The sequence below is a fragment of the Oncorhynchus kisutch genome, linkage group LG2 (genome assembly GCF_002021735.2).
Source record: "Oncorhynchus kisutch isolate 150728-3 linkage group LG2, Okis_V2, whole genome shotgun sequence".
Taxonomy (NCBI): Eukaryota; Metazoa; Chordata; class Actinopteri; order Salmoniformes; family Salmonidae; genus Oncorhynchus; species Oncorhynchus kisutch.
This window is the reverse complement of record NC_034175.2, coordinates 13,626,892-13,651,711: the sequence shown is the minus strand read 5'-3', so window position 1 is coordinate 13,651,711 and position 24,820 is coordinate 13,626,892. Positions and strand designations below refer to the sequence as shown.

Below are 24,820 nucleotides of genomic sequence, written 5' to 3'. Positions count from 1 at the left end.
GCAAAGCAGTTCGACAGATAAAACGACACAGAGTTACACATGGAGTAAAAACAAACATACAGTCAATAATGCAGTATAAACAAGGCTATATACAATGTGAACAAATGAGGTGAGAAGGGAGGTAAAGGCAAAAAAGGCCATGATGGCAAAGTAAATACAATATAGCAAGTAAAATACTGGAATGGTAGTTTTGCAATGGAAGAATGTGCAAAGTAGAAATAAAAATAATGGGGTGCAAAGGAGCAAAATAAATAAATTAATTAAAATTAAATACAGTTGGGAAAGAGGTAGTTGTTTGGGCTAAATTATAGGTGGGCTATGTACAGGTGCAGTAATCTGTGAGCTGCTCTGACAGTTGGTGCTTAAAGCTAGTGAGGGAGATAAGTGTTTCCAGTTTCAGAGATTTTTGTAGTTCGTTCCAGTCATTGGCAGCAGAGAACTGGAAGGAGAGGCGGCCAAAGAAAGAATTGGTTTTGGGGGTGACTAGAGAGATATACCTGCTGGAGCGTGTGCTACAGGTGAGAGATGCTATGGTGACCAGCGAGCTGAGATAAGGGGGGACTTTACCTAGCAGGGTCTTGTAGATGACATGGAGCCAGTGGGTTTGGCGACGAGTATGAAGCGAGGGCCAGCCAACGAGAGCGTACAGGTCACAATGGTGGGTAGTATATGGGGCTTTGGTGATAAAACGGATTGCACTGTGATAGACTGCATCCAATTTGTTGAGTAGGGTATTGGAGGCTATTTTGTAAATGACATCGCCAAAGTCGAGGATTGGTAGGATGGTCAGTTTTACAAGGGTATGTTTGGCAGCATGAGTGAAGGATGCTTTGTTGCGAAAAAGGAAGCCAATTCTAGATTTAACTTTGGATTGGAGATGTTTGATATGGGTCTGGAAGGAGAGATACTGAACTGAACCTATTGCACCCACCATTCAGAACATACTTCACTGGCTCACATGGATCGAACTACAGTGTTACTGTATGTGGACTGTACCTATATAGATACCACTTGAATGGAGGTGAGGGCAAATGTTCTTCATTTTAAAGAACAGGTCATGTTATTGGAGATCTAATAGTGGAATAAAAAAGAGGTGATGTGTTCAGGTTTGGGGTGTCTGCCTCGCTCTCCCTCTCTCCCACTCCTCCACCATCTATTCTTTAAATCACACCAAGATGGCACCCTGCCACTGAGACACTGCTCATTAGCATTCCGAGCTATGCCAGTGAAGAGAGACGGAGAGAGAGACGATGAGGTTCCCTATTTCTCTTTCTCTCTGTCCCTCTGTCCGCATAACAGCAAAACAAACAGATGCCAGCGTGGAGCATCTTGGGTGCTATCTGAGGAGGATCTCTCCACACACAAAGGGACATTCATTGGGCTGCCAAGTATCAGTGGAGACCAGAGAGAGCAGGAACAGACCCCAGAGTCTAGCGACAGATGATGATCTTATCGAGGGGGGAGGGGGTGAGGGGTGGGGGACTCTTTAGTCACATCATCAGTTGCCTCTTGCCAAGAACTGTGGCATTTCACTATTGGGTGTTGAGCGACGTTGAGGGGGACAGAGCGGGTAGGGTTTGTCAGAGCCCCCTGTACTGGAGCTCACTGAAGGCCTCTCTTTCTTCAGGCCTTGTCTTTGATTTGTGAGAAAGGGTTCAATACAGTGAGTGTTTCTTTTTTACTTTGTCTTTAAGATTTATTAAGGAAATGAGCAGAGTGGGAAGGTGAGAGTTTTGACACTTGAGTTGTAGTCTCAGTACCTCAGAGAGTTTGATAAACAGTGGTCATTTTGGCTGGGCTAAAGATTTCCCAAAGGAGGCTTCTTCACTTTGACCATCCAAAATACCATAGATATTTATTTATTTATTTATTTTACCTTTATTTAACCAGGTAGGCAAGTTGAGAACAAGTTCTCATTTACAATTGCGACAATTGCGATATCAGGGAGTATAGATTGTGTACAGACCCCATTTAGATAAAACCAGTTGTCTATTATCATAATGCATGTCTATATATTTGTTTTCTATAGATAGTGGACTCCTAAATGCTGGTGGCAAATGGAGAGATAAAGTATGAAGGCTTATTATTTTTCAGCTGGTGTTTTTGTTGAGGTCGGAGGATTGTATCTGCAACAGATGTGACACACCAGCTGGAAGCCAAGGTCCTCAGGCAACATTTGGTATGGGTCACAAACAACTGGCACACAGACACTGTATGAGGACCTCAAACCTCCAATTGAATTGTACCCCCCTCTCCCTTCTCTCTCACACACCTACTACCATCCCCCCATCTCGAACCAACCAGAGAGAGGTGGAGGAAACGAGACACAGAGAGAGTACTTTAACCACTTGTACATCGTTACAACACTGTTACATAATATGACATTTGTAATGTCTTAATCTTTTTGGGGAACATCTGTGAGTATAATGTTTACTGTTAATTTGTATTGTTTACTTCACTTTTGTATATTATCTATATCTATTCCCATGCCAATAAAACCCCTTGAATTTAATTGATTTGAGAGACTACCCGCCCGCTGGGGATGGCTGTAGCTAGCGGTCGTTGTGTCAACAGGGCTAAACAGGAACTAGCATCCAAGTGGTTAAAGGGCCTCGCTCTTATCAGAGCACAGACAGAATGCATCAAGCGGTGGCTGCATGCGCTCCTTCTCCCTTGCATCGCACTGAGGGAGCCTGCTGCCTCTGATGGTGGCCAGCTGTGCTCCAATGTTTAATCATTTCTCTCTTAATGAGCTTAGCCACCTTCCACCACACCGTCAGTAACGCAGTGGGCAACAGACAGAGAGGAGGAGGAGGAGAGAGATAATCATCCCAGTTCATTCTTCCACAAAATAAAGTTGTCTGGACATACAGTAGACAGTGGTGTCATTGGTATCATACAAAAAGGAACGTTTGCAGTATTGAGATGAGAATACTACTCTAGTTTTGGCATATATTTGTACATTTATCCAACATCAAGTAATTGTTCGGGCTGTAATGTTCTTGAAATGCAGGTGTATTTTATAGCGGAGGGTGTAGGTGATGGCAGATGAAGTATGAAGTATTTCTGAAGAGAAATCTTCCTGACTCCAGGGTGTGATTTGACCCAGGTGTGTGTGATCTTTAGGAAACAACAACAACGTAGCCTATTGTTAGCGTAGCCACCCCTTCAACCAATGTTGTTTATGCATGAGAAGGAGCACGGTAGATGAAAGCATTTCCATACAAACAGACTGACACAATAGCGTGTCACAGATACAAGGCTGATATTTACAGTATAGACCTCGTCTGAATAGGTCATTATATCACAGGAGTGTTATTATAAAGTTCAGTGATCATTTCACTTCACTCAACATGCATGGAATACATGCCCAGAATACTGATTAGCAACAACATCAGTGCACATCTAGGTTCAAATAAGTTTTGCAAACTAAATGTATGGTTCATACATGTGCGGTAACTACAGTAAGAACGTATCAACTATGAGAAATACATGAATACCTTCTGGGTCTGTTTAGATTGTGCCGTACTGTATATTACATTCACTTTACAGTAACAAAGGCGGGAAGATTATGTGAAAATGTGCCTCAATAAAAGGGTGATAAGTTAGAGTGCTGAAGACAATCATAACACTTGGCTTCAGTCAGAGGGAGAGTAGACGTTCACAGGAAGATAGAGCAGATAGCGCTTGAGGGGGAAATGTGCACTTGAGAGGCCTGCATGACTTTCCTCTCCCCCAGAAACCCAGCGGTGACCACACTGCGGCCCCAATTATCATAACTATTTGATTAATCACTGTCCCAAAAAAGTACACTGAATCTAAGAGATAAGATAGCGGGGGTGTTTTAGCTAGCTGCGCTAACAGTGCTATCCTGTTACACAGTTCATTAAGTGTAGCTGTGCACAGCACTAACAAGGGGCCTGGCTTCTTCCTGGATCAATTCGCTGCCTCTCTCGCCGCCTGCCAGTCACTGAGCCTGGCCCTGCGATGTCTCACAGAGATTATCTCTAGAGAAGACACCTTTCAGGCAAAGTTACCGGCCTGTTGTTTTGACTGAGACTCAGTAGCCTCGGTTTTTCTGATGACTGCCTTGCCTGGTTCACCAACTACTTTGCAGACAGAGTTCAGTGTGTCAAATCGGAGGGCATGCTGTCCGGTCCTCTGGCAGTCTCTATGGGGGTGCCACAGGGTTCAATTCTCGGACTATCCTACCGATCCTCGACTTCGGCGATTTCATCTACAAAATTGCTTCCAACACTCTACTCAGCAAACTGGATGCAGTTTATCACAGTGCCATCCGTTTTGTCACTAAAGCACCTTATACCACCCACCACTGCGACCTGTATGCTCTAGTCGGCTGGCCCTCGCTACATATTCGTCGCCAGACCCACTGGCTCCAGGTCATCTACAAGTCCATGCTAGGTAAAGCTCCGCCTTATCTCAGTTCACTGGTCACGATGGCAACACCCACCCGTAGCACGCGCTCCAGCAGGTGTATCTCACTGATCATCCCTAAAGCCAACACCTCATTTGGCCGCCTTTCGTTCTAGTTCTCTGCTGCCTGTGACTGGAACGAATTGCAAAAATCGCTGAAGTTGGAGACTTTTATCTCCCTCACCAACTTCAAACATCTGCTATCTGAGCAGCTAACCGATCGCTGCAGCTGTACATAGTCTATCAGTAAATAGCCCACCCATTTTTACCTACCTCATCCCCATACTGTTTTTATTTATTTACTTTTCTGCTCTTTTGTACACCAATATCTCTACCTGTACATGACCGTCTGATCATTTATCACTCCAGTGTTAATCTGCAAAATTGTAATTATTCGCCTACCTCCTCATGCCTTTTGCACACAATGTATATAGACTCTCTTTTTTTCCTACTGTGTTATTGACTTGTTAATTGTTTACTCCATGTGTAACTCTGTGTTGTCTGTTCACACTGCTATGCTTTATCTTGGCCAGGTCGCAGTTGCAAATGAGAACTTGTTCTCAACTAGCCTACCTGGTTAAATAAAGGTGAAAAAAAATAAAAATAAAAATAAATGTGTTTTGATTTGAAACCCTCCAACTGATGATGATGATGATGGATTCATTATTTTGGCTTTAAGCAGACGGCTTAACCTGCACTGTTTACTGTTTTATGAACATGAGGGACTGTAGATCTATATGCATGGGGGGAAAGAAATAGTAATCTCTTAATGTGCCCTTGAGCAAGGCACTTAGCCTTCATTTGCTCCAGGGGTCCTGTACTACTATGGCTGACCCTGTAAAACAACACATTTCACTGCACCCATCTTGGGCATGTAACAATAAAACAGATTTTTATGGATATTATTATTTGTCCATTGTAAAAAATGATATGTATGTATACATTTTTTTTTAAATAGCAGGACACTTCACAAGATGCCTATCACAGAAAAAGAAAGAGGAGCACTTTTGCAATGATCTTATTTAAGAACAAATTCTACAAATGACTGTGTTTTCTAGGGAACTGGAGGATTTGGCTGACTGTTTCGATGCTTGGTGTTTTATGACATGATGACTGTTTCGATGCTTGGTGTTTTATGACATGATGACTGTTTCGATGCTTGGTGTTTTATGACATGATGACTGTTTCGATGCTTGGTGTTTTATGACATGATGACTGTTTCGATGCTTGGTGTTTTATGACATGATGACTGTTTCGATGCTTGGTGTTTTATGACATGATGACTGTTTCGATGCTTGGTGTTTTATGACATGATGACTGTTTCGATGCTTGGTGTTTTATGACATGATGACTGTTTCGATGCTTGGTGTTTTATGACATGATGACTGTTTCGATGCTTGGTGTTTTATGACATGATGACTGTTTCGATGCTTGGTGTTTTATGACATGATGACTGTTTCGATGCTTGGTGTTTTATGACATGATGACTGTTTCGATGCTTGGTGTTTTATGACATGATGACTGTTTCGATGCTTGGTGTTTTATGACATGATGACTGTTTCGATGCTTGGTGTTTTATGACATGATGACTGTTTCGATGCTTGGTGTTTTATGACATGATGACTGTTTCGATGCTTGGTGTTTTATGACATGATGACTGTTTCGATGCTTGGTGTTTTATGACATGATGACTGTTTCGATGCTTGGTGTTTTATGACATGATGACTGTTTCGATGCTTGGTGTTTTATGACATGATGACTGTTTCGATGCTTGGTGTTTTATGACATGATGACTGTTTCGATGCTTGGTGTTTTATGACATGATGACTGTTTCGATGCTTGGTGTTTTATGACATGATGACTGTTTCGATGCTTGGTGTTTTATGACATGATGACTGTTTCGATGCTTGGTGTTTTATGACATGATGACTGTTTCGATGCTTGGTGTTTTATGACATGATGACTGTTTCGATGCTTGGTGTTTTATGACATGATGACTGTTTCGATGCTTGGTGTTTTATGACATGATGACTGTTTCGATGCTTGGTGTTTTATGACATGATGACTGTTTTGATGCTTGGTGTTTTATGACATGATGACTGTTTCGATGCTTGGTGTTTTATGACATGATGACTGTTTCGATGCTTGGTGTTTTATGACATGATGACTGTTTCGATGCTTGGTGTTTTATGACATGATGACTGTTTCGATGCTTGGTGTTTTATGACATGATGACTGTTTCGATGCTTGGTGTTTTATGACATGATGACTGTTTCGATGCTTGGTGTTTTATGACATGATGACTGTTTCGATGCTTGGTGTTTTATGACATGATGACTGTTTCGATGCTTGGTGTTTTATGACATGATGACTGTTTCAATGCTTGGTGTTTTATGACATGATGACTGTTTCGATGCTTGGTGTTTTATGACATGATGACTGTTTCGATGCTTGGTGTTTTATGACATGATGACTGTTTCGATGCTTGGTGTTTTATGACATGATGACTGTTTCGATGCTTGGTGTTTTATGACATGATGACTGTTTCGATGCTTGGTGTTTTATGACATGATGACTGTTTCGATGCTTGGTGTTTTATGACATGATGACTGTTTCGATGCTTGGTGTTTTATGACATAATGACTGTTTCGATGCTTGGTGTTTTATGACATGATGACTGTTTCGATGCTTGGTGTTTTATGACATGATGACTGTTTCGATGCTTGGTGTTTTATGACATGATGACCGTTTCGATGCTTGGTGTTTTATGACATGATGACCGTTTCGATGCTTGGTGTTTTATGACATGATGACTGTTTCGATGCTTGGTGTTTTATGACATGATGACTGTTTCGATGCTTGGTGTTTTATGACATGATGACTGTTTCGATGCTTGGTGTTTTATGACATGATGACTGTTTCGATGCTTGGTGTTTTATGACATGATGACCGTTTCGATGCTTGGTGTTTTATGACATGATGACCGTTTCGATGCTTGGTGTTTTATGACATGATGACCGTTTCGATGCTTGGTGTTTTATGACATGATGACCGTTTCGATGCTTGGTGTTTTATAGGAGAGCTGGATGCGTTCCACAAGGATGGGGAGCGTCGGATCCACAGCCGCCAGCAGCTCCCTGTGGGAACCACGTGGGGACCTTTCAACGGGAAGATCGAGATGAACATGGATGGCAGTGGCATGGTAGGTCATGCTTTTAATGTCTGTCTCTTTCTTTCACTTATTCTGTCAGAGTCACATTGTTACTGGGGCTGCTCTGGGAACATGAAGAAAAAAACAGAGAATACCATCAAATTATCTGTCACTCATTTGGTCCATAACCTAACCTTCACTTTGCTAAAAAAAGTTAGTATTTTTAGTTCCTAGAGGCCTTGCCCGCCAGGCTACTAGAAGTTCCTTCCACCAATACCATACAGTGAGAGTGGGTGGGTAAAGCCTATTCTACTGGAAGGAGGAGGGAACCAATTCCCATGACAGAGTCAGACCCACAGAGTTGACTTTTCAGGGATCAAATTGGCCCTCACAAAAGGCTTTGGTGTGCATTCATTTCAACCATAAGACTAAACACTTTAATTGGTGATTTTTTTAGTCGAGTCCAGACCCTCGATTCAATGAACTAACGATCCATTATATTGGATGTTACTATTCTCACCCCAGCTTTACACCAATCAGCTGGCCCCTCTTGTCTTAAGACATCCCAGTGAAGTTCCTCTTTAACGTCTGGAAAATATGTTGACCTGGTGCTCTGGTGAAACGACGAGTCCTCCAGGGTTTTGATATTTCATTTTGCATTTGGATTAATTAAGAAAATTCTTAATAAAAATTGTAACCAATCTCATATTCATCCTGTTAAGAAACATAAGGAAAAGTCCACTAGGATTTTAGACTCAGAGGCCCTCTCCATTCTTGTGGATTTCTTTAACCCTATAACTTTATTAAATCATTCTCTGAGCTGTTTCTGACTGTTTTCTAAGCTCCCCTCACGGTTCTAAAGTCATCAATGGCTTTAAATATTTCATCTAACCATGAAATATGGACTCTTTTCGGGTCCAGGCCTGTTATCCTCAAGCAAAGAGTGATTCTAAGGATGAGCACCTCAAGCCACTACTGAGCATGACATTCTCTTCCATTTTTGCATGAATTTACATGAAAGGTGGGTAGCCAATGTGACAGTCTATTGCCCTCAGAGTGAACAACTAGTGTCAAATGCATCCTCATATGGTTGAGATGCAGTTATCAGAGTATTTACTAAAGGTTTCCTACATTTGTATACTTCATAAACATGAAGTTAAGATGTAGTAAGTAACTAAATACATTTTAAACTGTACACATTCTAAGAGACTGAGCTGTTGGACAATATTGTAATGTTCTAGATTGTTAGTTACAGCCCTCTGCCTTCGCCTGAATCCTTCCCTGAGATCCTCCTATCTTCAGGCGTCTAACAGAGGCAGGTGCTAGGCTTCACCTGTAATGGCTTGTGGAGGGGTTACAAAGAACCGAACATCTTCTCTCAATTAAAGGGAGAGGAAGAGCTCTCTGGCATATTGCCTTTAAGGACCTCTCCTTTCTGTGTCTATTCTCATGGGTACATATGCTATGCTTCGCTGCTTGCTCTCCTCTCTCTTCTCTTAGTCTCAGTCATCTCTCAAATGAGCTGCTGGCTGTTAGCAGCTTCTCACAATACCTCATTAAAGCTGAATTCCAGTAACTTATTTTGGTTTTATTGAGCTGCCTGTTTTACTGTGATACGAACATACTTCACATTTGCCGTACCTATAGATAAACAAGAAAGCTGGCAATCAATTCCCTCCTATTTCCATCAGTGACTCATTTTACACTGCATGGCTTAATTTACCAACCACCTGGTCGTTAAGGAGTTTTGCTGGTGTATATATACAGTAGTACTGTAAAAAAAAAACATTGGCAACTTCCCCAGAAAGGTATTTTAGCTCTTGTTTTCTAGTGAGGGAGGAAAGGGACTTAGTTGTATTCTGCGTCTTAACGACATACTGCCATTTAAAGACAGAAACCAGCTCTAATGTCTCACCCAACCAGAGAAAGCCTTACGAGGTGAAATAAAATAAGGACTAAGAGAAAGTAGCAATGTAAAGGAGAAAGAAAAGAGAAAGCTGGGTAGTTTTGATGCATGTCAGACCAGCCTCGTGTTCCTCTACAGGGTCAGGAAGGCAGTATAAAGCATTTGAAGGTAGAAATAAACTCTGATTGTTTCATGAGTCTCTACTTCATTCACCCAAGAGGGGCTCTCAGTCATTCTCAAGAAGTATGACCTCTAGGTACTATTAAATCTCTTCTCTCTGTGTTAGATTGTGAAACCACAGAGGTGAATGAATTACCCAATGGCATGGCAGCTCTAAGGCATTAACGTCACCTGTCATTCTCTCTCACACTTTGAAATCCAAGCTGGAAACACGTGACCTTCTTGTGTGATATTGATATGCCCTCGATGGAATCGAAAGGGCTCTTTCAGACACGTCACTCGCAGACTTCTGTATCTAGTCTTCCATGATTGTAGCATACATTCAAAGTTAGCTAGTACTGTGTGTCATGCGGTCTCACCACTTGAAAAGGTCCCATGATGCAGAAATTCATTGTGATTCTTCCATAAAGCTTGCACTTGTAGTGCTGTCCATTATAGTAGTAGCAGAGATTGTCAGGGGTGGCCAGTTGTGAGTCTGATGATTACACCAACGAGGAGTGTAGTGTTCAGGAGTCAGAGGGGACGAGTGGTAACTGCATGCAAACTGTGTTAGCTAGCTGAGCTAAAGCTGAGGATTGAAGATGGAGGAGCTAATGCAATTTTTCAGGTCTCAGGCAAGGTTTCTCATCACTAGTGGTGTAGTGGAGGATAAGCACAGCTTATGCACCTTTTTTAATTCATTAAGCAAGCGTTTACACAAATATTGCGAGACAGTTCTTTGGTTACTGGTATTACTTTATTCAGCGTTGGTCAGTGTTGACTTTCTTTTGGGTGGGGGGAGGGGGGGGGGGGGGTTTAACAAAGCTATAGATCAGCTTTAATATTGAGGATTGATTTTGGGTTCTATCAATTTAATTGTTTGCATCATTTAAAATCCCCCACTTTGTTTTACACTACCACCCCTCCCCTGATTGGAGTAAACTAACGGACTACTAGGGCCGGGACGATATCAGTATCGCAATATTTTTTCCATGGCAAAAATGTAAACACAAAGCAGACCAAACCCCTGCTGTGTAAAATGTTGTATGTTATAGCTTGAAAATAAATCAATAAATCAATGTGACTCTGGGTGACAACATAATGATGTCTGTTTCTAACATTAGGGCTGGTATTCTGTTTTGTTTTCTTACCATGATACTAATGAGTATTTTCATTATTTTATTTCACCTTTATTTAACCAGGCCAGTTGAGAACAAGTTCTCATTTACAACTGCGACCTGGCCAAGATAAAGCAAAGCAGTGCGACACAAACAACAACACAATTGGCTCATTCATGCCCCTCCTCTCCCCTGTAACTATTCCCCAGGTCGTTGCTGCAAATGAGAACGTGTTCTCAGTCAACTTACCTGGTAAAATAACGGATAAATGAACATAGAGTTCCACATGGAATAAACAAACGTACAGTCAATAACACAGACAGAGTATGGCGATACTGGTATCATCCCAGCCCTACTACAGTACTTACAGCTATAATTATACTGTGGGTCTCTATGGCTCTCTATGGGTCTACTGTGGCTCTCTATGGGTCTACTGTGGCTCTCTATGGGTCTACTGTGAGTCTACTGTGGGTCTCTATGGGTCTACTGTTAGTCTCTATGGGTCTACTGTGGGTCTCTATGGGTCTACTGTGGCTCTCTATGGGTCTACTGTGGCTCTCTATGGGTCTACTGTGGCTCTCTATGGGTCTACTGTGAGTCTACTGTGGCTCTCTATGGGTCTACTGTTAGTCTCTATGGGTCTACTGTGGGTCTCTATGGGTCTACTGTGGGACTACTGTGGGTCTACTGTGGGTCTCTATGGGTCTACTGTGGGTCTCTATGTGTCGACTGTGGGTCTACTGTAGGTCTCTATGGGTCTGCTGTGGGTCTACTGTGGGTCTCTATGGGTCTACTGTGGGTCTCTATGGGTCTACTGTGGGTCTCTATGGGTCTACTGTGGGTCTCTATGGGTCTACTGTGGATCTACTGTGGGTCTCTGTGAGTCTCTATGGGTCTACTGTGGGTCTGCTGTGGGTCTCTATGGGTATACTGTGGATCTCCTGTGGCTCTCTATGGGTCTACTGTGGGTCTGCTGTGGGTCTCTATGGGTCTACTCAGGGTCTGCTGTCGGTCTCTATGGGTCTACTGTGGGTCTGCTGCCGGTCTCTATGGGTATACTGTGGGTCTGCTGTGGCTCTCTATGGGTCTACTGTGGGTCTGCTGTGGGTCTCTATGGGTCTACTGTGGGTCTGCTGTGGCTCTCTATGGGTCTACTGTGGGTCTGCTGTGGCTCTCTATGGGTCTACTGTGGGTCTGCTGTGGCTCTCTATGGGTCTACTGTGGGTCTGCTGTGGCTCTCTATGGGTATACTGTGGGTCTGCTGTGGGTCTCTATGGGTCTACTGTGGATCTGCTGTCGGTCTCTATGGGTCTACTGTGGGTCTGCTGTGGCTCTCTATGGGTATACTGTGGGTCTGCTGTGGGTCTGCTGTGGCTCTCTATGGGTATACTGTGAGTCTGCTGTGGGTCTCTATGGGTCTACTCTGGGTCTGCTGTGGGTCTGCTGTGGCTCTTTATGGGTATACTGTGAGTCTGCTGTGGGTCTCTATGGGTCTACTCTGGGTCTGCTGTGGGTCTGCTGTGGCTCTCTATGGGTATACTGTGAGTCTGCTGTGGGTCTCTATGGGTCTACTCTGGGTCTGCTGTGGGTCTGCTGTGGCTCTCTATGGGTATACTGTGAGTCTGCTGTGGGTCTCTATGGGTCTACTCTGGGTCTCTATGGCTAGGGAGTGATGGATGATGCTGGGGGAAAATAGTGGTGCATTACAGTTGTCAAGGCGGGACTAACAGACAAGAGGAAAGTGAGAGAGGAAAAACAGGGGGGAAGAGCATGACAGGTAATCTAGACATCTGTAGGACAGAGATCGGGTTACATCTCCAGCCTTTATCAAAGAGGAAAGCAGATTTCACAGCTGATGGAAGGCCGTGGCAGCAGCCCCAGGCCGCAGGGGTGCTGGGTTTGTTGTGAGGTGCTGTAGCTATCCACACACAGCCTGCTGCTGCTATAGGAACTTGTTAACACACACACACCTCTGGTTAGACACTCCAACCAAAGTTGTTCTTCATGCTTTATCAGTGTTAGATGATCACACTAGGTCTAAATGCCCCCCCCCCCCTTTCCTAGTTGATATTGTCTTCAAATAAATAAATATAAGTGGTACTTTAATGATGGAATACATTGAACTGATTTTAGGTTCTCGTGTGTATGTTGTATCAACCATAGAAATAGAATGTTCTCTCAGTAAATGATTTATCCCAGAAGTACACAAGGACTGAAGTCTAAACAAAGTAACTGACTAGTGTTGGAGTATTGTGTAGTGTGTGAAGGAGAGGGAGAGGGCACAGAGAGAGAGAGGGAGGGAGAGGGCCCAGAGAGATAGAGGGAGAGTGACAAGAGATAGGGAGAGGCACAGGGCCCAGAGAAGAGAGATAGAGGGAGAGAGACAAGAGAGAGGGAGAGGGCCCAGAGAGAGAGGCAGAGGGCCCAGAGAGATAGAGGGAGGGAGAGGCACAGGGCCCAGAGAAGAGAGATAGAGGGAGAGAGAGAGACAAGAGAGAGGGAGAGGGCCCAGAGAGAGAGGCAGATGGCCCAGAGGGATAGAGGGAGGGAGAGGCACAGGGCCCAGAGAAGAGAGATAGAGGGAGAGAGATGAGAGAGAGTGGGAGAGGGAGAGGGCCCAGAGAGAGAATAAGAGACCATTGAGCGAGAGCCCAGACAGAGATAGAAAGTGAGCTGTCCAAAGCTGCAACCCCAGCTTGTCAGTACCCTGTTTTTCTCTCTCTCTTCTCCTATCTGACTGATGGAGCTGCCAGCGCTCAGCCTCATCCTTCACTTCTCTCACTTCTTCCCCTGATCAATCAGACTATTAAGCTCCAATTACACCAGCCAGCCCCTCCACACAAGCAGGTGAGCGACAAGCACATTCAGCCAGCCCAACCCAGACACGCACGGCCCAACCAGCCAACACTCCCAAATTAACCCAAATGAATAGTGACACTGAGACATAAATGTCTGCAATCGGGGGCTAAATGACACGTCTGTGTCGAAGCTATTGAGTAGCAGGTGTCTTAAAAGTAGTAATTACACAAAGCGGGACAGGATGTGAAAAAAGGCCCACGGCTGGGCCAGAGTAGGCCCCAGTGTGATGGTTAGCTGGGTTCTGTCTCTAGGTGTTGATAATTGATTCAGGCTAATAATAAGCTGTGGATTTGGAGGCCTGTCTGTTCTAGATGTGTGTTACTGAGGCTGGAGCCTCCTGCTCTATGCTCATCATGCTCATTATAAAGGTCTATTGTAAGGCCTGGGTTCAGTGACTGCTGATCTTTTTACTTGAGCCCTCAGTTGGTAGTGATGCAAAGATATTTAGGACAGTGTACGTATTGAGGGCAACCCCTAAAACAGACAGAAAACAGGAGGCAGGTGAGTTTATATCATTATTGGCCATATCCTGGGAACACTACATTTGTTGTTGTTGTGCCTTATATATCAGAAGGAAATGAAAAAGAACAAGAGACAATGTTTTTGTATATTGTAAGCTATATTGTCCGTGATATATCATCCGGTGTGATGTGTTTCTGAGTGGAGAGACAGGAATCCACATCAGGGAAGCAGCTGGCAGTGGAAATGTTGTCCCATGTGAGGCAGAGGGCAGAGAGAAACACTGTGTCATGTTCTTAACAATGTTTGTGTTCACATTAAGATATTAAGACATTGTTTTAGTTTCACAGTTCTTAAAAATAGGTTCTACGTTTCTATCATGAATTTTGTCAGAAATATGTGTATTATATACTGCAACCATGTGATTGAGGCTAGCTGCTACAGTATTCTTTATCGTCAGTAGTATTATGTGTGTTTTCTGAGAAGAGTAGACTCTCCTTTTGGTTGTGAACAGAGAGTCTTACCTAGAGAGTGGAGACAAAAGGGGAAATGACAAGATACTGTCCTAATTTGCAGCTGGGAGAGAGGTGGTGTCTGTCTGGCCCAGGAGGGGTTTTATAGTGTCATTTAGAACAAGGTGAGAAATGAGGTCCTGCCGTCCATGCTCCAAAAAAAGCACAGAAATGATTCAAGCCATCACTCAGACATTTATCTCCTCCCGGTTCCCACCCTCTCCCGTCAATATGTTTATTGTTAGCTACCCCCTAAACTTGAACAAGTGGTGGCGCGGATTTTTCTGCTCCGAAATTATATTTTTCTTCTTGTCATTGCTTCATTAATCAAGAGAAGGCATTCTGAAAAATGTTTTGTTTTGGAGGCTGCAATCTATTTTTTGTGTGTGTGTGTTGTTGTTAATCTGCGCCCGTGGCAGGTTTCCCCTTCGAAACGCAGCGCTAAGCAGCGGTATCGCAGGCCTATTGTTGTAGCCTCTGTCATAGCAAGGAGAGCCTGATGCAGGCCTGGGCGAGCCTGATAAGGAAAGAGGATTCAACATGGCTGGAAAGGAGAATCAGTGGGACTTGAGAGTGGAGTACGGATGGGGCAGACGTGCACACAGAGGTCTGCGCGCATGCGGGTGTGCGCCCACACACATGTACTCGCATGCATATAAACGCATACTCACACTCACACGTAAGCATGCACACACATGCAAGCACACAACTCATCATCATCATCATCACACTGGCACATGCCCAGGCAATTATTTACAGTATAACATCCAATTGCATATGCAAGAAGACACCCCATGAGATAGTAGTTACAGTACACCACCTCTCTGCTACTGCTTACTGGCAACACACTGACTGCCACAGCACCATACAGCACACTAAGAAATAACCAAAAGACAACAATGTATTTGATTTCTTGTATTTTGTATATAAAGTCGACCTATCCTTTCTGTCTGAAAGTAATACCCTCTTGGATGTGGTTGGTAAAACCAGACAATTATCTGCACTAACCGGATTTGAATTTCTATGTTGGACACACAAATAATTTTGGCATAAAAAATGTGGCTCCATCTAATGAAATAATGGTCCTAAATTTTAGGCTGGGAACCAATTTGTGATTGCATGCATCAATTATTTCTTGGGCTTAAACCAATATTAAGACTGGGGTCTCTTCAGATGGGTAAAATGGTAATTATCTGGCGGTCTCTCTGACATTCACTGCGCCACACATTTCTATCACCACTGTTATTGATCAGCACACACATTAAAGAGTTCACGTTATACCGCATTATTTTGATAAAGAAAACACGTATTCCACTGAATTCATCCCTCTCTCAGTCTAAACCATCAGCTCGATGACAAAGATCTGACAACAACGCTTGGTTAGGCATACTTGTGAGTCGAATGGAGACTAGGGTTATGACCTGTGTCAGAGGGGGGTGCCCAGGCCCCGGGGCCATTGTTTGGTGTCTTTCTAAGCTCCTTTCTATGGCTCCTCTCTCTGTGCTCTGCTGGGATCCATCCTGTGGCCATGCCGTGGTGTATTAGCTGTGAAGGGCTCAGTGCTGCTCAGTGCTACTGGGGTTGGGGCTGTTGGGGCTGATCTCCACTGTTTGAGATAATGCATGGTTGACTTGATCTACAAGTGAACCTGACATTCTCCTGTCCTTCCATCACCACAAACAGATATGGCTGGTCCCCAGATAAGGAAGGCAGAATTCACTGACTTGCTTTGTGCCTTGCAGCCCTGCTGTGATGGCTACATAGTTTACTCAATCTCACTATACATACAGGGAATGGATCTGTACACTAAATGTTACAGTGAGAACAGACGCTTTTTATGTTGAGTTGGGGCTTCAAATAGATATGCCAATTTAGATAGATAGAGAGAGATAGAGAGAGAGAGAGAGAGAGAGAGAGAGAGAGAGAGAGAGAGAGAGAGAGAGAGAGAGAGAGAGAGAGAGAGAGAGAGAGAGAGAGAGAGAGAGAGGTAGGTACACCTATAGCTCATCTCTTGGCAGTAGTACTGTAGACTACTTTATCACTGACCTCAACCCAGAGTCTCTCAGAGCGTTCACAGTCAGCCCACTGACACCCCTATCAGACCACAGCAAAATCACAGTCTACTTAAACAGAGCAATACTCAATCATGAGGCATCAAAGCCAAAGGAACTGAGTAACATTAAGAAATGCTATAGATGGAAGGAATGCAGTTTGGAAACCTACCAAAAAACAATTAGGCAACAACAAATTCAATCCCTCTTAGACAATTTCCTGGGTAAAACGTTCCACTGTAATAGTGAAGGTGTAAACTTGGCAGTAGAAAATCTTAACAGTATATTTGACCTCTCAGCTTCCCTATCAAATCTAAAAATCTCAAATAGAAAACCGAAGAAAATTAACAATAATGACAAATGGTTTGATGAAGAATGCAAAAATCTAAGAAAGAAATTGAGAAACCTGTCCAACCAAAAACATAGAGACCCGGAAAACCTGAGTCTACGCCTTCACTATGGTGAATCACTAAAACAATACAGAAATACACTACGGAAAAAGAAGGAACAGCATGTCAGAAATCAGCTCAATGCAATTGAAGAATCCATAGACTCTAACCACTTCTGGGAAAATTGGAAAACACTAAACAAACAACAACACGAAGAATTATCTATCCAAAATGGAGATGTATGGGTAAACCACTTCTCCAATCTTTTTGGCTCTATAACAAAGAATAAAGAGCAAAAACATATACATGATCAAACACAGATCTTAGAATCAACTATTAAAGACTACCAGAACCCACTGGATTCTCCAATTACATTGAAAGAGTTACAGGACAAAATAAAAACCCTCCAACCCAAAAAGGCCTGTGGTGTTGATGGTATCCTCAATGAAATGATCAAATATACAGACAACAAATTCCAATTGGCTATACTAAAACTCTTTAACATCATACTTAGCTCTGGCATCTTCCCCAATATTTGGAACCAAGGACTGATCACCCCAATCCACAAAAGTGGAGACAAATTTGACCCCAATAACTACCGTGGAATATGTGTCAACAGTAACCATGGGAAAATCCTCTGCATTATTATTAACAGCAGACTCGTACATTTCCTCAATGAAAACAATGTACTGAGCAAATGTCAAATTGGCTTTTTACCAAATTACCGTACAACAGACCATGTATTCACCCTGCACACCCTAATTGACAATCAAACAAACCAAAACAAAGGCAACGTCTTCTCATGCTTTGTTGATTTCAAAAAAGCCTTCGACTCAATCTGGCATGAGGGTCTGCTATACAAACTGATGGAAAGTGGTGTTGGGGGTAAAACATACGACATTATAAAATCCATGTACACAAACAACAAGTGTGCGGTTAAAATTGGCAAAAAACACACACATTTCTTCACACAGGGTCATGGGGTTAGACAGGGATGCAGCTTAAGCCCCACCCTCTTCAACATATATATCAACGAATTGGCGAGGGCACTAGAAAAGTCTGCAGCACCCGGCCTCCCCCTGCTAGAATCCAAAGTCAAATGTCTGCTGTTTGCTGATGATCTGGTGCTTCTGTCACCAACCAAGGAGGGCCTACAGCAGCACCTAGATCTTATGCACAGATTCTGTCAGACCTGGGCCCTGACAGTAAATCTCAGTAAGACCAAAATAATGGTGTTCCAAAAAAGGTCCAGTCACCAGGACCACAAATACAAATTCCATCTAGACACTGTTGCCCTAAAGCACACAAAAAACTATACATACCTTGGCCTAAACATCAGCACCACAGGTAACTTCCACAAAGCTGTGAACGATCTGAGAGACAAGGCAAGAAGGGCATTCTATGCCATCAAAAGAAACATACATTTCAACATACCAATTAGGATCTGGCTAAAAATACTTGAATCAGTCATAGAGCCCATTGCCCTTTATGGTTGTGAGGTCTGGGGTCCGCTCACCAACCAAGACTTCACAAAATGGGACAAACACCAAATTGAGACTCTGCACACAGAATTCTGCAAAAATATCCTCTGTGTACAACGTAGAACACCAAATAATGCATGCAGAGCAGAATTAGGCCGATACCCACTAATTATCAAAATCCAGAGAGCTGTTAAATTCTACAACCACCTAAAAGGAAGCGATTCACAAACCTTCCATAACAAAGCCATCACCTACAGAGAGATGAACCTGGAGAAGAGTCCCCTAAGCAAGCTGGTCCTGGGGCTCTGTTCACAAACACAAACACACACTACAGAGCCCCAGGACAGCAGCACAATTAGACCCAACCAAATCATGAGAAAACAAAAAGATAACTACCCAACACATTGGAAAGAATTAACAAAAAAACTGAGCACACTAGAATGCTATTTGGCCCTACACAGAGAGTACACAGCGGCAGAATACCTGACCACTGTGACTGACCCAAAATTAAGGAAAGCCTTGACTATGTACAGACTCAGTGAGCATAGCCTTGCTATTGAGAAAGGCCGCCGTAGGCAGACTTGGCTCTCAAGAGAAGACAGGCTATGTGCTCACTGCCCACAAAATGAGGTGGAAACTGAGCTGCACTTCCTAACCTCCTGCCCAATGTATGACCATATTAGAGAGACATATTTCCCTCAGATTACACAGATCCACAAAGAATTCGAAAACAAATCCAATTTTGAAAAACTCCCATATCTACTGGGTGAACTTCCACAGTGTGCCATCACAGCAGCAAGATTTGTGACCTGTTGCCACGAGAAAAGGGCAACCAGTGAAGAACAAACACCATTGTAAATACAACCCATATTTATGCTTATTTATTTTATCTTGTGTCCTTTAGCCATTTGTACATTGTTAGAACACTGTATATATATATAATATGACATTTGTAATGTCTTTACTGTTTTGAAACTTCTGTATGTGTAATGTTTACTGTTAATTTCTGTTGTTTTTCACTTTATATATTCACTTTGTATGTTGTCTACCTCACTTGCTTTGGCAATGTTAACACATGTTTCCCATGCCAATAAAGCCCTTGAATTGAATTGAATTGAATTGAGAGAGAGAGAGAGAGAATGAGAACATACGCTGAGTGTACAAAACATTAGGAACAACTCTTCCCATGACATAAACTGACCAGGTGAATCTAGGTGAAAGCTATGATCCCTTATTGATGTCACTTATTAAATCCACTTCAATCAGTGTAGATGAAGGGGAGGAGACAGGTTAAAGCCTTGGGTTAATCGAGATGGATTGTGTATGTGTGTCCTTCAGAATGTTAATGGACAAGACAGAAGATTTAAGTGCCTTTGAACGGGGTATGGTGTAGGTGCTAGGTGCACCGGTTTGAGTGTGTCAAGAACTGCATTGATGCTGGGTTTTTCATGCTCAACAGTTTCCCGTGTGTATCAAAAATGATCCTCCACCCAAATGACATCCAGCCACCTTGGCACACCTGTTTCAAGCATTGGAGTCAACATGGGCTAGTATCCCTGTGGAACGCTTTCGACACCTTGCTGTGTCCATGCCCCGATGAATTGAGGCTGTTCTGAGGGCAATAGGGGGTGCGACTTAATGTTAGGAAGGTGTTCTTAATGTTTTGTGCAGTCTGTGTATAACATGCAGTACAGAGGTGTAGAATGCTTATCCTCCTCAATAAACATAATTCAACACCTGATATGGACATGAACATTCAGGAATATTTGATTCATTCGGCAAGATATATTGCATCCTGTAAAAGAAGGATTTTTTAAAACTTGATCTAAATCGTTCTAAACTGTCTGTCGGTACACTGTGTCTACAACACATCATTAACCAACAAGTACCCAATCTAGCGGAAACATTAATTCACATTCCTAAACCTTTGAGAAAAGTCATAGTGTGTAACTCAGAAAAGTTAATGTGAGTGTCTATGTCAAACGAAAGAGTAGATATCCATTAACATACACAACAGACCTCCATTGTAGTTGGAGGGAAAACAGAAAAGTGAAAAGAAGTTGAGTGGTGCCAGCTGCTTTGCCATCTGTCTCTGTCATGGCAGTACTTCCCTGAGAAGTGCTCCAGATAATCCTTGATTGTTTCCATTTGCAAACTCCTGATAGTATTGTACATTACAGTGGGGACTAAAGTTATTTATGGTGCTGGTTAAAGTTTTAGAGTACTGACCATCATTCCCTTCAGCGGTCAACACACACACACACACACACACACACACACACACACACATACTCTGTCTCGTCTATAATGACCTAAAACACATGTTACAGTGCTTCCTCATCCTTATCATTATGTTATCAGTATTGTGGAGAACTTTCAGTCCTCGACAACTATGTTTCTCATCCCACTGGAATACATCATTACGTGCAGGCCCCATGGTCTGCTGGTCTACAGTAGGTACTGTAGAGAACGGGGTTCAATCCCCGTCTTCCCACTTTGTCTCCTGTTAATCTGTCTCCCCCGCTGTTTCTAATCTGTCTGAACAAAGAATAAATGCTTTAAAAAGATATCTTTAAGAAAGCATCATAACATGTAGGCTGCTTGATGTTTTCAGGACCCTTTGATGCCATGCCACTGATGCCATCCATTATTTATAGCATGCTGCCACCACATCACATCTCCCCACACGTAAACCAGGCCACTCTTAAGACCCACTCTGAAATTGCACCTTATTCCCTATATAGTGCACTACATCAGCCATGGTGAAAAGTAGTGCACTATATAAGGAATGCATAGGGTGCCATTTAGGACTTAGCCTAAGTCTCTACTCGAGGTTAGGTTAGGCTGGGCTGCTGCATTCTCTTTCCTCTTGGTTGCTCTGGTGGAGGAGTCTAGGAACACAGTGGAGGCTTTGCTTGCTTCACCTCCTCCAACGAGAGCGAATCCCTGCTGCCGGCCTCTGATAAGTCCGCCCTGTCCCGGCCTCCAGCCCCCCAGTATTCCAGCACCCCAGCCTTGCTAGCCTGGCTCGGGGCCCACCAAAGCCCAAAGACAAAACCCTGTCAAATGACTCCAGATGGATGAACAGCAGAAAATGACAGTATTCCGTGAAGAATGCTGATTTGGTCGGTGGTCACATGGGTCTTCTAGCAGCGGAGGTTTTGAGATAAAGAACCCAGATAAGACAAGAGGAGAGGAGGCCTGGACAGTGTCGGCTTCACAGGCCTGGTGGTCCAGCACATAGCAGTGTGTGTGTGTGTTTGTGTGTGTGGGTTTATGAGGCTGTCAAAACAGGAATATTACACCACAGGGTCGTCAGGAAACTAATTGGGTAACAAAGACCATATCCCGTCCTGGAATCCCATCCTTTAACAGTCCGTGTGCTGAGACTGTGATAAGGGAGTTCACGTCTAATACATTTAGTGGGGGCAAGTTCACCATCTTTATCTTATTTACCTACCTCAGTGTAAATATGGCCGGTCTTTAAAGGGGATTTATTAAGACCCCCATTTCTCTAAAGTGCACGCGAGAATCAAACTGTTTCTGTGGCATAGGTGTACAATCAAATGATTATGTTTCTGTGTCATAGGTATACAATCAAATGATTGTTTCTGTGTCCTAGGTATACAATCAAATAATTATGTTTCTGTGTCCTAGGTGTACAATCAAAAGATTGTTTCTGTGTCCTAGGTATACAATCAAATGATTATGTTTCTGTGTCCTAGGTATACAATCAAATGATTATGTTTCTGTGTCCTAGGTATACAATCAAATGATTATGTTTCTGTGTCCTAGGTATACAATCAAATGATTATGTTTCTGTGTCCTAGGTATACAATCAAATGATTATGTTTCTGTGTCCTAGGTATACAATCAAATGATTATGTTTCTGTGTCCTAGGTATACAATCAAATGATTATGTTTCTGTGTCCTAGGTATACAATCAAATGATTATGTTTCTGTGTCCTAGGTATACAATCAAATGATTATGTTTCTGTGTCCTAGGTATACAATCAAATGATTATGTTTCTGTGTCATAGGTATACAATCAAATGATTATGTTTCTGTGTCCTAGGTATACAATCAAATGATTATGTTTCTGTGTCATAGGTATACAATCAAATCATTATTCAAATATCAGTAGGTAAGGATTTTTCTGCGGTTCAGGGATGGCCAAGAGGGTTGTGCAAAACAGCTTCCTGAAATATAATGCCACGTGATTTCTGACTTCACAGAGAAGAAATAAGAGTTCAAAGGAACGTATTAAAATCCAAGGCTGTACCTTAAAGGGGAATTGAGGTTTATCCGGGCTTTATTCAAGCATCATCTTGCCTTGAATGTGATTGTTTGTCTTCACTGACTTCTGACTGCTCCTAGGTCTGTGTTTATGTGTGGAGGGATAGCTTGTGACCTTAATGGCTGATAGACTTTGTCTCTTCATGTCGTCTTTGAACAAAGGCCCCTCCGTGTGTTTATTCCTGTGTGTTTAAAGTGGAGCTGTCCGGAGTATGAGCCACCTGGCTGGTTCAGTGACCCTGGGGGAACAGTAATGTACCATACAGGTGAACACATCGCTGGCTGTCGCTTCTCTATTATGTGCTCACATAGTTTCTCATGGCTCCAGGAGCCGAGCCCTAAGTTACATGCAAAGATCAAACAAGTCCCCAATTGAATTCAAATAGCGAGAACTGAGGCGTTCAGTGTTATTTCTCTGACCGAAGCCAAACAGAAGAAAGACGTGCGTGTACAGGATGTGTACCTCCTAGTCATTATTATGTAGTGAAGTGCATTACACATTCTATGTTCTCTTTCTTCCCTACGTCAAATAATGATACATAGGCTACACATTCTATTCTGTATCTGCAACTTGCAGTTCATGGATTAACATATGAATTTGAATGAAACGTCCACTTCAGCCAAACAACTGGTTGGTGAACAGGGACAATAGACCAGAATATGTCAAAGGCCCGTAGTTTGTCTGTTGCAGTAAGGAGGAGATGATCATAAGATATTGCATTGCTGATGTGGTTTAGTTATTTTTATTATTTTTAAATTGTCATTTAAACATATTGTTCATCAAACCTCCCATATCTACTTCCTCACATAACTCCTCCCATTCCAAGAGAGAGAGAGAGAGAGAGAGAGAACTTGTCTGGAGGGCAGGTAGATCTTCCACTACACTGGATGGGTTTGGAGTTGGAGCAGCTCTTACTGCCTGGAGGTTTGGGAGAATGGAGGATGCTTGGAACTCATTGCTTTCCCTCACTCACTCCTTTTTGCTGTCATATTGTTATGATCAATCAACATACACTCAATGTGGTATCTAAGACTCAAGGTCCCTTATTGTCCATATGTGGTTACAATCACGAACAGATAGATACATTCAAATAAGTAAGAACAGATAGGATGTCATTTAATTGATCAAATACTGTATGTATATTTCCCATGGCTGCCATGATCTACAAACTAAAGGCACAGCAATGGTAGCTGCCATTATAGCAACAACAACTAAAGGCAGAGTGATTGGTGTCCTTTTAAAGATTCCAGGAACAGAATTTAACAAAGTTGAAAAGAGAAAGATGTGTGTGTGGGGAGGAGGGGGGTAGAAAAGAAAAAAGCCTTATTTTGCACTCAAGCAGTAAACTAACTGCAGCACAGAGCGAGCGCAGGGAGGGAGAAGATTTCTGCCGAATTATCTCCCACCTCACATTTGCTCTTAGGCAAGCAGTTTAAAAGCCAAGCGATTGAGCCAGTGATCCAATTTGAAATGCAGAAATGATTAGAGCAGCTTGCCTCATTTCATATCGAAATGCTCTGATTTTTGACAGGGCAGCAGCCAAGATCTATCTCTACAGGGAATTAGTGTCGAATTTTTGCATATTTCTGTTATTTAGTCTCCCAATAGCAGATGCTACTGTAGGGAGAGAGAGAGAGAAAGAAAGCTACATGAAGGCACTGAATCATGTTATTGGGGCAGATGTAACTATACTACCGTTGGAGATGGAGAGAATGGCTTGAAATGAGACCTGAGAAATGGATGCATTGGAAGCATTTCCCAGTTCATGTGGGATGTTGACAGATAATCGTGTTTTATTTAGGGTTAAATTAAAGGAAAATATACATAAATATCTATATACTGAATATGAGCTTCTATACATGCAGAGAAACTTGGAGATGGATTGAAAGAGAAAGGGTTTTGGCCATTTATTTCGACAGAAAGACCCTGGCAAGACATCCGTCCTTGAGGCTAAAGAAATATTAATATGGGAATGAGATAACGAGGGCTAGAGGAAAATCTCCT

The 24,820-nt window shown here is 42.7% G+C and overlaps 1 protein-coding gene across 1 annotated transcript in view; it reads left to right on the top strand.

The window, feature by feature from the left end:
- Nucleotides 1-24,820, top strand: part of LOC109901020 (zinc finger protein ZFPM2-like) — a 200,440-nt gene that overhangs the window by 101,690 nt on the left and 73,930 nt on the right. The window contains exon 4 of the mRNA XM_031788026.1: nt 7,512-7,636. Coding sequence (XP_031643886.1) covers nt 7,512-7,636 — 125 coding nt within the window. The remainder of the gene's footprint in view (nt 1-7,511; nt 7,637-24,820) is intronic.